This window comes from Medicago truncatula, chromosome 7 (genome assembly GCF_003473485.1).
Source record: "Medicago truncatula cultivar Jemalong A17 chromosome 7, MtrunA17r5.0-ANR, whole genome shotgun sequence".
NCBI classification, from domain to species: Eukaryota; Viridiplantae; Streptophyta; class Magnoliopsida; order Fabales; family Fabaceae; genus Medicago; species Medicago truncatula.
In genome coordinates, this window is record NC_053048.1 from 40,229,340 (window position 1) to 40,240,821 (window position 11,482).

Sequence of the window (11,482 nt, forward strand, 5' to 3'; positions counted from 1 at the left end):
TAATGAATGTCGGTTGAAAGTAGCAAAGTAAATCGCTCAAAAATATTAAATTAAGGGAGGGTGTATAATTTGGGGAGGGACTGCCAAATTATAAAGGGACGGAAAAACGCAAGATATCAAACTTGATAAAAAAAATAAATAAAAAAAAAAAGTTGAAAAAAATTCCACAATTGTGAGGTCAAAAGTGCATTTTTTATTTTTTTTGAAAGATGGTCAAAAGTGCATTATTAAGTCTTATACTTATTAAAAAATAAATTAACTTATTTCTATACATAATACAGAATAACAAAATCAAGCTTTAAGCTTTAAAATTTTGGTTTGAATGCTACGAACACACCCCCTCAAACAGTTGTAGCCCCGACAAGAGGTTAGTATATGTCTCATTTTGGTTTGAATGGACCGTTTTTTTGTTTGATCTACAATGATTAGCTTCTTGCACCGACATACAGCAAAATCCATGTCCAAATTTCGGAATTCCTTTTATGATAAATACAGTGGATATAACTCCTCAGTTAAAAATGGCTACAACATATGAATTAGTAGTTGCATTTATTTTTGTTATTCTGGACCACTGATGCATGTCGGAAAGTAAATCTAGCCAAAAAGTAGCAAGGGCCTACCGTGCATAGTGTGTGTGTGTGTGTGTGTTTCTCACATGAGTATGAGTCATCACTATACTCGCACCGCTGTCATTACAGAACACACAATCTATCTTCACCGTCAATCCAAACCGAATCATGCCTATGATCCTACTTTATTCAAGGGAGTAATTGATGTCGGAATTTCACAGTTGAGAGATTGTAAGATATTGATTACTGGTCATTGAAAATTTAGATCACCTTTTGTTTAAGTTTATTTCTTTTCTGCAAAATATTGATCATTCACAGTCACATTTAACCTTTAAACAATATCCTTGCAAACCACGGTGTGACAATATTCATGGAAACCATAGTGTGAAGCTATGCCCTCGTGTTTAAGGTATAAAGCCGCATTTGAAAATAGTGAATTGAAATGCTCATGATTATTTGCACAAAACTGGAAAATTGCAATATCAATAAAGATTGTGGCAGAGCCACGGATACAGAGACATTTGGAAAAACAGAAAAGTGGGGTGAAATGAAATTTTGGGAGGGGGGATTAATTTGCTCACAGAGCATACTAAATACCTAAATATTGCACACAGTTATTGAAACATCCAAAATAGAAAATTATCCTTTTGTGTAGTAAATCAAACAGATTCAATATGACTGCTGAGATTCTCTTTCCTTCAACCTTTTCACTTGGCAAGCTCATTGCGGATTTGTTTGGCTGCAGCAACCATGTTGAGGAGGGCAGGCTTAACCTCTGTGTACTTACGGGTTTTTAGCCCACAGTCAGGGTTGACCCACAAAACGTTCTTCTCAAGGACAGCAAGCATCTTGTTGATCCTGTCGGCGATCTCGTCGGTTGGTGGGATTCTTGGGGAGTGGATGTCATACACACCAGGGCCAATTCCAGCACCATAAACAACTCCTTCACGGAAGACTGATAGAAGCTTTTCGTCGGAACGGGAGTTCTCAATTGTGATAACATCAGCATCCATATTAATGATGGAATGAATGATGTCGTTGAAGTTGGAGTAGCACATGTGAGTGTGGATCTGTCAATTTGAAATTTTATTATAACATGTAGGCAAATAGAGAAGGTGAAAAATTGTAACACAGTCACTTGTGAGCCAAACATACCTGAGTGGAGTCCTGAACACCGACATTGGTGATTCTGAAGGAGTGGACAGCCCAGTCCAAGTAGTGAGCGTGCTCAGACTTCCTCAGTGGTAGTCCCTCTCTCAAAGCAGCCTCATCAATTTGGATGACACCAATACCACCTTTCTCAAGGTCTTCAACTTCATCCTTAATAGCCAAAGCAATCTGGTAGCAGGTCTCAGATCTGCAAATAGATTCACATACACAGTTAGAAATGCCAAATATATGATATGAATGCTGATCATCTCTTTATTTAGCTCTGTATGTTGAACTTTTCCTGTGATGTTATAAGGGGGGTCGAGTTTATACCTAGGCTGGTCAACTCTAACGAAGGACCAGTTGAGAATGGTGACAGGGCCAGTAAGCATTCCCTTCATTGGGCGCTTGGTAAAGCTCTGAGCAAGAGCTGACCAGAAGACAGTCATTGCCTTTGGGCGGCTCACATCACCATAGATGATTGGTGGCTTGACACAACGAGATCCATAGGATTGCACCCATCCATTAGCAGTAAAGGCGAAGCCTGACAACTGCTCGCCGAAGTACTCAACCATATCATTTCTCTGCAGAAAGAAAAAAAAAAAAAAAAAAAAAAAGAGGATCCACAATTAGTTGGAAGTACAATTGGGAATCGGCAATCTAACACCAAGGGCATAAAATATGGGAAGAGCAGTTTCTCTTCAAAACAGAAGAGGCGGAGAAAATATTAATAAAATTAAATAAATCCGGGTGTAATAAAGCTATCTTTGCTCAAATTGACTAAAAGAAGGTCATAAGAGATGATTAAAGCTGACCTCGGGCTCTCCGTGTACTAGGACATCAATATCAAGCTCTTCTTGAAGCTCAACAACTGAGCGGATTTCCTCCTTAATTGCCTTAATGTACTCTTCCTCGGAGATCCTGAATAAAACAAGAGTCAATAAAGGAAGACACAATGTCAAATAAACAAGGCAGAGATCAACAATCGTAGCATTATCTTACTTCTTAGCCTTGAATTCACGGCGAACCCTCCTTAGTTCCACGGTCTGGGGGAATGATCCAATGGTGGTGGTTGGGAGGATTGGAAGATTAAGCTTCTTTTGTTGAGCATCCAACCTGGCACTGACGTTGGTAGCACGGCGATGGTCTGAACCCTTCAATGCAGCAGCCTGAAAGATGAATAGAAAGGGTATAATTAATATCTCCGCAGATCCAAATAAACAAAACGAGTGTTAGAACAGAGGGAATAAAAAATAAGCACTCACAGCCTTCTGAACAGCCTCATTAGTCACTCTTGGAGAGGACTTCCTTGAAGCCTGAGCTGCAGAACTTGCAGAGAAGATGGCCTGAAAATGAAACCATAAAAACATTAACTGAGTGATTATGTGGTGAAATAAACAGAAATTTGCATTTCTTTAGAACCTTTAATCATAAAGGTTAAAAAGTCACAAAAAATAAAATATATATATTGACACTTCCATATACTGTTTACCACTGCTAACAATTGTCTGATGTTTCTATTGAAACTTGTTAATACTATTATAGGCAACCAATACTTGAATTTACTTAATTCTGATTCTAGCAATTATAGTGCAATTATATTTTTTTTATTAAATAGAATACCACAATGTCTGCAGATTCTAGCAATTATAGTGCAATTATATTTTTTTTATTAAATAGAATACCACAATGTCTGCAGGTAAGAAACACAATCAAATTATGTTGACTAAATACGTTGTCAGATGTGAGATGAAATAAAAGAAATGGGCATTACCTCATCCTTGTTGCCTGCAAGTGCATTGGCCAATGCATTTACTTCAACAACTTTTTGGGCAGCAAAAGCTAACCATGACTTAATTTCATCATCCAACTTGGTCTCGTTAACGAGATCCACAGCAGTGTGAAGAAGTGAGCAAGAAGTGGACACAACAATTCTCTCTGCATATAGTTTGAAAATCAGATGCATCAAGTGACAACGATTACTTCAAAGACTCTTAGATATTCCTATGTAATGAATGTTTAATAAATACCTTTGCCCACAATGCCGGCAAGAGCCTCTAATGTACTGAGAGAAGCCTCAAGATCATTTGCCCAGATGTTCCTTCCATCAACGACTCCAGCAAAGATCCATTTTCCACTGGGAAAACCAGCCTTGATCAGATCAAGAGTCTTGGTTCCACGGACTAAATCAAATCCATAAGCGGCGACACCACTCAAAGATGTGAGGGTCTTGTATGCCTCAGCGGGAATATCAGCAAAGTAGGTCTCAACAAGAACATGGAGACCTTCAAAAGAAGGTGTAAGTGCTGCATATGCATCAGTAAATGCTTGTAACTTGTGAGCTTCAAGATCCAGGACAAGTGTGGGTTCATCAAATTGAATAAACTGAGCACCAGCTGCCTTGAGATCAGCAATAACCTCCCTGCATTAGTAGTTAAAAGCAAGTTAGAAAAATAAAATGACATTAATACATGCTGAGAAAACAATAATCCCCCAAAACAATTTAAACTTCTTACTTGTAGACGGCAAGGACCTTGGGAAGCAAAGATAGGAGATCAAAGGATTTGTCAACTCCCTTGGCGGCTTTGGAGAGCAACAAGTATGAAACAGGGCCAACAAGAACGGGAACAGTGTCTACTCCAAGCTGTAAGACAAATCAAAATATTCAACAACAATATCTACAACACATAAAAATGCTAAAAAAAATTACTTCTGCTATAATAGACCACACAGGTGAACATAACAAGAACCATACAAAAAAGGACAAACTAACAATCATTTCTTATTTAGCAACCCATCACCCAAAGATCTTTCAACTCACCCAAAAACAACAACAAAAACCAAGCCTTATTCCACTAAGTGAAGCTAGCTACATGGATCAAATTACATCATAATGTTCAAACTCGATCCCAGATCTAATTAAAAATGTCACACCCTCCTAATTAAAAACTCGAACCTAGATCTAGTTAAAAATATCACACACTTCTAATTAAAAACTCGAACCCAACAATACTTCCCAATGACATTAAACATTAAGCCAGGCTAACAAAGCTAACATTTTTTCCTGCATAAGCAAAAACAAAAAGGAAAAAAACACATACAGCCTTGGCTTCCTTGTATTCTTCAACAGCCTTGTGAGAAGAGTACACAAAGTTCACCTCAGGACCCAATTCTGGGACAATAAAGTGGCTGCATCAACACAAACAAAACAAACAGTTCAGTTACCAGATCAATACAACCCAGAGTCACAAACTCATCAAACAATACAAGAGACCATTGCATCGCAGTCACTTACTAGTTGGTGTCGAACCACTTGGTCATCTCCATAGCAGGGACGGTGGCATTACCTCTAGCCATTGAAAAGTAAGTATCGAATCCAATCTCACCACCAGTCCATCCATACCTGGGTGGAACGGCCCCGAGAGTGGCGGTAGTATCAAGTACATGATCATAGTAAGTAAAAGTGTTGCTTGGGATATACTTGATCCCAACATCAGACATCTGTTTCCAGATGGATGCTCTTAGATCAGCAGAAACCTTCTTCAAATCCTCGGCACTGCTCTTTTTGTCCCAGAATGATTCCAAAGCAAATTTCAACTCTCTCTTGGGTCCCATACGAGGGTATCCAACAATGTGAGAAGCCATTTTTTCTGTATAAATCAAATCAAATCAAATCAAAATTCCAACAACAATAACAACAAAATCATAATACTGATATCATTTTTATTTTTTTGTTGAAAACTCGGTATCAGACCTAAGGACCGACTAATCTAGTGGATCGCAAACAAATCCCACTGATAAAACTGATAATATTCTTATGTTAAAATTATTACAAGATGCACATTTCAAGCTAGTTAACTCTTAAAATACTAATTGTAGTGAAATAGAGGATTACGGATAAGCAACTAGGTTCGTTAAAATGTACTCGATCTTGAAAATAGAGTGTGAATTTAACGAAAATGAAGGTTTTAGAACAGTGATTTGATGATTAAACAAGATTTACTAGTAAAACTAATTGAATTGGAGTCGATTGGAGTATGGATTAGTGATTAAACTAAGTGAGTTCTGATTAGCATGATTATGTTCAAAATTGTTGGATCTAAGTGTAAATTATCGAAAATTATGAATTTGGAATAACGATTTGATGAACTACCATGTTTTCAGATTCAGATCTAATGGATCTACACGTTATGAAACAGATCTAGAACTAAGAGTGTTCTTGTTAGGTTTAGCGGTGGATCTAGAGTAGAAAATTAAGTTGAATTGAAGTAATTAAGTGTCAATTATTTATTATGATTATGATTATTATGGTGATTACGGGGGGAAGGAAAATGGGGACACGGAAAAGGGAAGGAAGTAAAAGAGGGAGAAAGAAGAGAGTCTCATACGAACCTTGCGGTGTTAGTGTAGAGGAGACTAGTGTTCTCTGTGAATCTTCTTCGCTTCTTGTTAAGGAGTAGCTTGAAGCAGAGAACAGAGTGCGAGGTGTTAAGTGTGTCTTTCCTGTTATTTATAGCCGTTTTCAGACTCAGATCTGAGCTGACTCTCACACAATCACAAATCCCACCTTCTCCTCATTTTCTAGTCACGTTATTATTTTCTTTTAATTAAATTAATTATTAATGTGGAAAAATAATACAAATACTCCCTCCGTCTCAAAATATAAGCAAATTTTATTTTTTAGATTCATTCAATTAATGATGTATGTGGTTCATATTATAGACCACATACATCATTAATTGAATGAACCTAAAAAATAAAATTTACTTATATTTTGAAACGGAGAGAGTAGAATAGTATTGGAATTAATTAGCTCATTCAAAAATAATGTTGGAATTAGTTAGGTTTTTTTTATATATGAAACGACAGAGAAATTATAAACTCGCGCAAATTAATTAGTGTTTCCGGTGGCCTATTTCAAGCGGTCACATGTGTAGGTTGGTCTGTCATCGTAGACCCTTTGTTTTTGCTGATAACTAAATACGATATGTTGACGCGATTTTGGGTGGTTCTAGACTAGTCTAGTTACGATTTACAGTCAAAAACTTATGGCGCCACCATGGCGAACATTTGTTAAGTTTTTGTCTTTTCGTAGATGGTTGGATTCGATATGAACTTCATGTGTTTCTATGTGGATTAGTTGTTGTTTGTCTATGTAAACTATTGGTGCGTGGATTTGTTACCGTGTTGGTAGAGAGACTCATTCGCCTATATCAATAACTTATATACATGCTTGTCAACTCACACACCTCTGTTGGTTTGCAATTTGGGTGGGTTCGCTAGATTGTGCAATTGGTGTGTGGTTGACTGTTCCGTTTGATATTAGTGGCTCATTGTTAGTTTCTGTTTGCATTGGGTCAGGTTTTATGTCGCTTTAATTTTCTATATTTTTTCTTCCTTTTTTAATCTACTTGAGGTGTGGCAGATCCATCTGCATCCTATTTGCTTAAAAAATAGATTTTTTATAATCATTATTTTAATTAGTAAAAAATTCAAGCACTCTTAACAAATGATTAGAAACTCTGATGTCATTGTATATGGATTGTTCAAGCATCTCAAATTGTGTGAAACTATCGAGATCTGTACTGCTTTAATCAGAGTTGTAGATTATAGATTTGTTGTCGAGAATAAAAAGAACAAGTAATTGCTTCTTTTTTTTTTTACAAAACTTGGTATTCAACTCAAAGACATGTTAATCAGGGGGATCAAATACATATTCTACTAGTCATGGTCCAGTTGAAGTTAGACCAAACAAAATTATGGACCGATCAAACATATAAATTGTTGGCACATAGGGCAACCCAACACGGAGAGGAACACACTTCAATGTCTAAAACCTACACTACCTATCAGATATTAGTAGTTAATTGTTATATTAATGTTTAATCTTTGTTCGAATTTGAATTCAGGAACTCCAACTCTTTAACCCTTGACTGAAACCAGGGATGTCTAACCTCTCAATTTTTGGGGGTTGTAACTTTGGAATGTTATTATATCAAAGAATCAATATATGGTTATTAGAGGTTCGATCTCCATTCTTGCAATAGTTTGCTAAAGGCATGCCATAGTTCGAAAAATAAGTAATTTACATTTTATAGTATAACATTTTCGGCAGTTATATTAGTTTTCCTTTTTCTTTCAAGGTAATTTGGCCTGGTAATAAATCAAGCAAACTCGAACATAGTTTGAAAATTGAGTTGATAATTAATTTGTTGAACTTTGTTCATGAATTAAATGAGCAAAATCCATATGATCCAAAGATAAATCATACGTGAATAAATTTTGACTAATTAATTTTAAAAAAATTGATCCAATTCATTTTAATATAGTTTAATTTAGATCAGTTTTTGGATATCAAATTATAAATTGTAGTATATTTTATTAATTTTTTTATATTTTTATCAATTATATTATAAAAATATGGTAAAATAACAGCTTTGATACAAAAGATAACATATGATTTGTTAAAAATTATTTGTAAAAAATAACAATGATCGGTTATCGTTCAAACAAATGAAATAGTAACAAAATAGATTAAATTAAACTAATATATGTATTGTATATATATAAAAGAAGGGTGTTACACCCACCTAAAAACACTAACATGTAAGTTAACAACCTACACCCACTTCATTATATACACTAATTTTTATCAAATTGTTTTTTGGTGGTGGCCAGGGTTGGAACCCTGGACCTTGCATATATTATGCATTGTCCTTGCTGACTGAACTAAACTCACGAGGACATCAAATTGTTTACACTCACCTCGTTAATTTACACCCACTTTCATCATTCCAAATATTACTTTCTTAAAAGTAAGTCTCTCTTACATGTTTTGTACCTTAAGCATGTCATTGTCTTTTTTGTTTCTTTTTGTAAGAATCTTCCTTAAGATAGTTATAAAACTGCTCTTCTATTTAAATTTAATTAGAATAGAAATGAAAAGGTGTTTTAGTAAAATATAAGTGGGTGTAACTTGCTAATTTACACCTTAGTGTTTTTAGGTGGATGTAAATTAGTATCTTCCTATATATAATAGCTAATATAATATGTCATATTTATAAAAAAAAATGAAATAAAAAAAATGTATTAAAATATACTATGCATGTGGTTCGGTTTGGTTTGATTTGATTCTTCTTTTAATAATCAATCCAAAATATGTTTCGTTTCGAGTGGGTTTCATATAATGACATCAAAAACATCTAATAATATTCAATTTTGTACGGCTTTCAATTTTTTATATAAGTTTGCGGCTATAATTTGGATCGGACACCCTTACTAACATGAATGATATAGTTATGCTCGTTTTGTGTTGGTGATAGTTTTATTTCAATGTTTTCTTAAAAATTATAAGGTCAAAGTTTTTTTTTCTACAAAAAATAAGTTTTGAATAATTTTGTGACTCAAACAAATGAGTCAAACTAAAAAAAGTAAAAAAATAAAAGATTTTACTAACCAGTATCATCAGGGCAATGGTTAAGGAAACTAAAAATAGTAATTTTGCATTGAAAATTACAACTTTTTGACTTTTAGAAAGTTGAATTCAACACTTTTCATAATTTTTCAACAAATTATTTCTATTTTTGTTCTCTTAACCAATGCCCCAAAAACACTATTTAGCATTTCCGAAAAAGAAAAAAAAAAAAAAAGGTGTGCATCAAACTTTAACTTAGGGGGTGTATTGAATTGAGATTTCAAAGGATTTTAATAGATTTTTTTATGAACATAAAATCTTGAGTTATTGAATCAAGACTTTTATGGAATCTAAATAAATCTTGTGGTATTCAATCAAGACAATTAAGATTTTTTTTTTCTTCAAGACATTAAATTCGTTGGTATTCAATTAAGATTTCTAAGAACTTATAAAATATCTTGTGGTATTGAAAATTAGACGGATTTTAATTGATTCATTTGTGTAATGGATTGTGTGAGACTTTTTAGTTAAAATACACTCATCCAACAATCTCACACAAACTCTTGAGATTTTGTAATACTCTTCCAAATTTTTATTTTTTTTTACGTTTCTTCCAAATTCTTTTCTGTTCTACTGTAACAATGGCATGTTATATATTTTGTTTGGCAAACTTATTGTCGAAATCATCATGCCTCTAACTTGCACTTTTCTTAACATAACTTTTACGTTCATTAAAAAAAAAAGAACGAACTGTATAATCTTGTGGTTAATTTACCATCTACCTATATATCAAATTATTATAAAAATCACAACTTTATGTTCATTGGTATTATAATAATTTTTCTACTTGCATTTTTCTACCTGTAACATGCATATTTCAATCAAATTATTATAATCAATAAACTATCATAACTTATTTTTAGGTCTATTTATTTTGATATCATATGTCCAGAATTTTTAAGATCAATCAACCTGCTAGTAGTATATTATCTAATAGTCTTTTTTTGAAGAAATATTATCTAATAGTCTATACACTCACTGATTCAATGTTGTTTTTCGGCTGATTTATAACTGTACTTTTGTTTTTGAAATTTTTTGGCAACTAATCTATACATCTAATAGTACTACTATACTGTACTGTATCTTTAAATTTATTGACCCTTTTAAAATCTTAAAAATCCATTAAAATCCTTTAAAATATATATCATGAATCGATTAAAGTCTTGCAAAGAATCTTGATTGTAAAGTCTTTCAAAAAAAGTCTTTTAAAATTTCACAAAATCAATACAATCCAACAAAGTCTTTTAAAATCTTCAAGATTTTTTCTATCAAAACAGTCTTTTAAAATCTCAATCAAATACACCCCCTCAGTTTTAAGTTTAACTACTTCTTATCAAATTGAGATGAGACGATGATTTTTAAAAACAAATTCTAGATAAATAAAATTGACATATTATGTTTTACCAAAAAAAATTGAGATATTTTGAAGGTTTTAAAACCTACGCGCTTTTCTGGCACGTGATGGTAGCTCTCAGAGAAAATAGATCGTGCCTCAGATTTATTGCCTAAAATAAAGGAAAATTACAACCTCTAATTAACAGAATGAACGCCGCGTAATCCAGCTAAAACTGTTTCCTTTTTTCTTTGGGCAACAAACTAATAATAGTAGTAATTCTTATTTTTTCTTATTCAACAAAAAAAAAAAAAAATCGAATCTGAACGTTTTGCTTTCACATTGCCATTATTTTTTTAATTTTATTTTACTTGTCAACGAGTGTTATAAATTTCCTTTTCCTTACAAAAACAAATATTATATAGTATTTTTAAAATAAGTTTCTGTCGTGAAAAGATAAAAAAGTAAAGATAGAAAGTTGTTTATCGGTGAAAGTTAAAATCTGAATAATCAACTTTTCAAAAATATTTTGATTATAGTTATTTTCGGTAGAATTTATTATTATTGTTTTATTTAAAAAAAAAATATACTTCTCGTACTAAATATTAATTAGATGTCATTTTTTTGAAGGATTAATTAATTAGACGTCATTGCATTGCTTTTTTTTATAAAAAAAAAATATACATTCATTCATTCAAATTTGATATAGTACATCGATGCAATACAATTCAAAGTCACTGAAACAGAAATAACAAATCTCCACAAACTTAAAGTATCCATTTTAATGGCATAAAACGACAGAGTAATTCTGTCGACAAATATGATTATATTCAAGTATCTTGAATACTCATGTCTTCATGTCTACAAAGTCGACGACGCGAAAGTCATTGATTGAATCTGTACTTGATCAAGACTAAACTTTCAATTGAATCAAATAATCACTCCACTAAGATGGAA

The 11,482-nt window shown here is 33.2% G+C and overlaps 1 protein-coding gene across 1 annotated transcript; it reads right to left on the reverse strand.

The window, feature by feature from the left end:
- Nucleotides 1-1,002: 1,002 nt before the first annotated feature.
- Nucleotides 1,003-6,262, reverse strand: LOC11439549 (5-methyltetrahydropteroyltriglutamate--homocysteine methyltransferase 1). The gene is made up of 12 exons (XM_039827599.1): nt 6,111-6,262; nt 5,014-5,367; nt 4,820-4,907; nt 4,235-4,362; nt 3,749-4,140; nt 3,493-3,656; nt 2,984-3,064; nt 2,721-2,887; nt 2,534-2,639; nt 2,052-2,302; nt 1,725-1,926; nt 1,003-1,639 (listed from the first exon to the last, which is right to left on the reverse strand). The coding sequence occupies exons 2-12, from the start codon at nt 5,361-5,363 to the stop codon at nt 1,277-1,279; spliced, it is 2,292 nt and encodes a 763-aa protein (XP_039683533.1). The 5' UTR covers nt 5,364-5,367; nt 6,111-6,262; the 3' UTR covers nt 1,003-1,276.
- Nucleotides 6,263-11,482: the final 5,220 nt, after the last annotated feature.

Bases quoted from the DNA above. Each gene is read 5' to 3' on its own strand.
- LOC11439549 (XM_039827599.1), bottom strand. From the start codon at position 5,363: ATGGCTTCTCACATTGTTGGATACCCTCGTATGGGACCCAAGAGAGAG. The intron at 3,657-3,748 runs GTATTTATTAAA...AACTATATGCAG, and splicing joins TGCCGGCATTGTGGGCAAAG to AGAGAATTGTTGTGTCCACT. The intron at 3,065-3,492 runs GTAATGCCCATT...TTTCATTTTCAG, and splicing joins TTGCAGGCAACAAGGATGAG to GCCATCTTCTCTGCAAGTTC.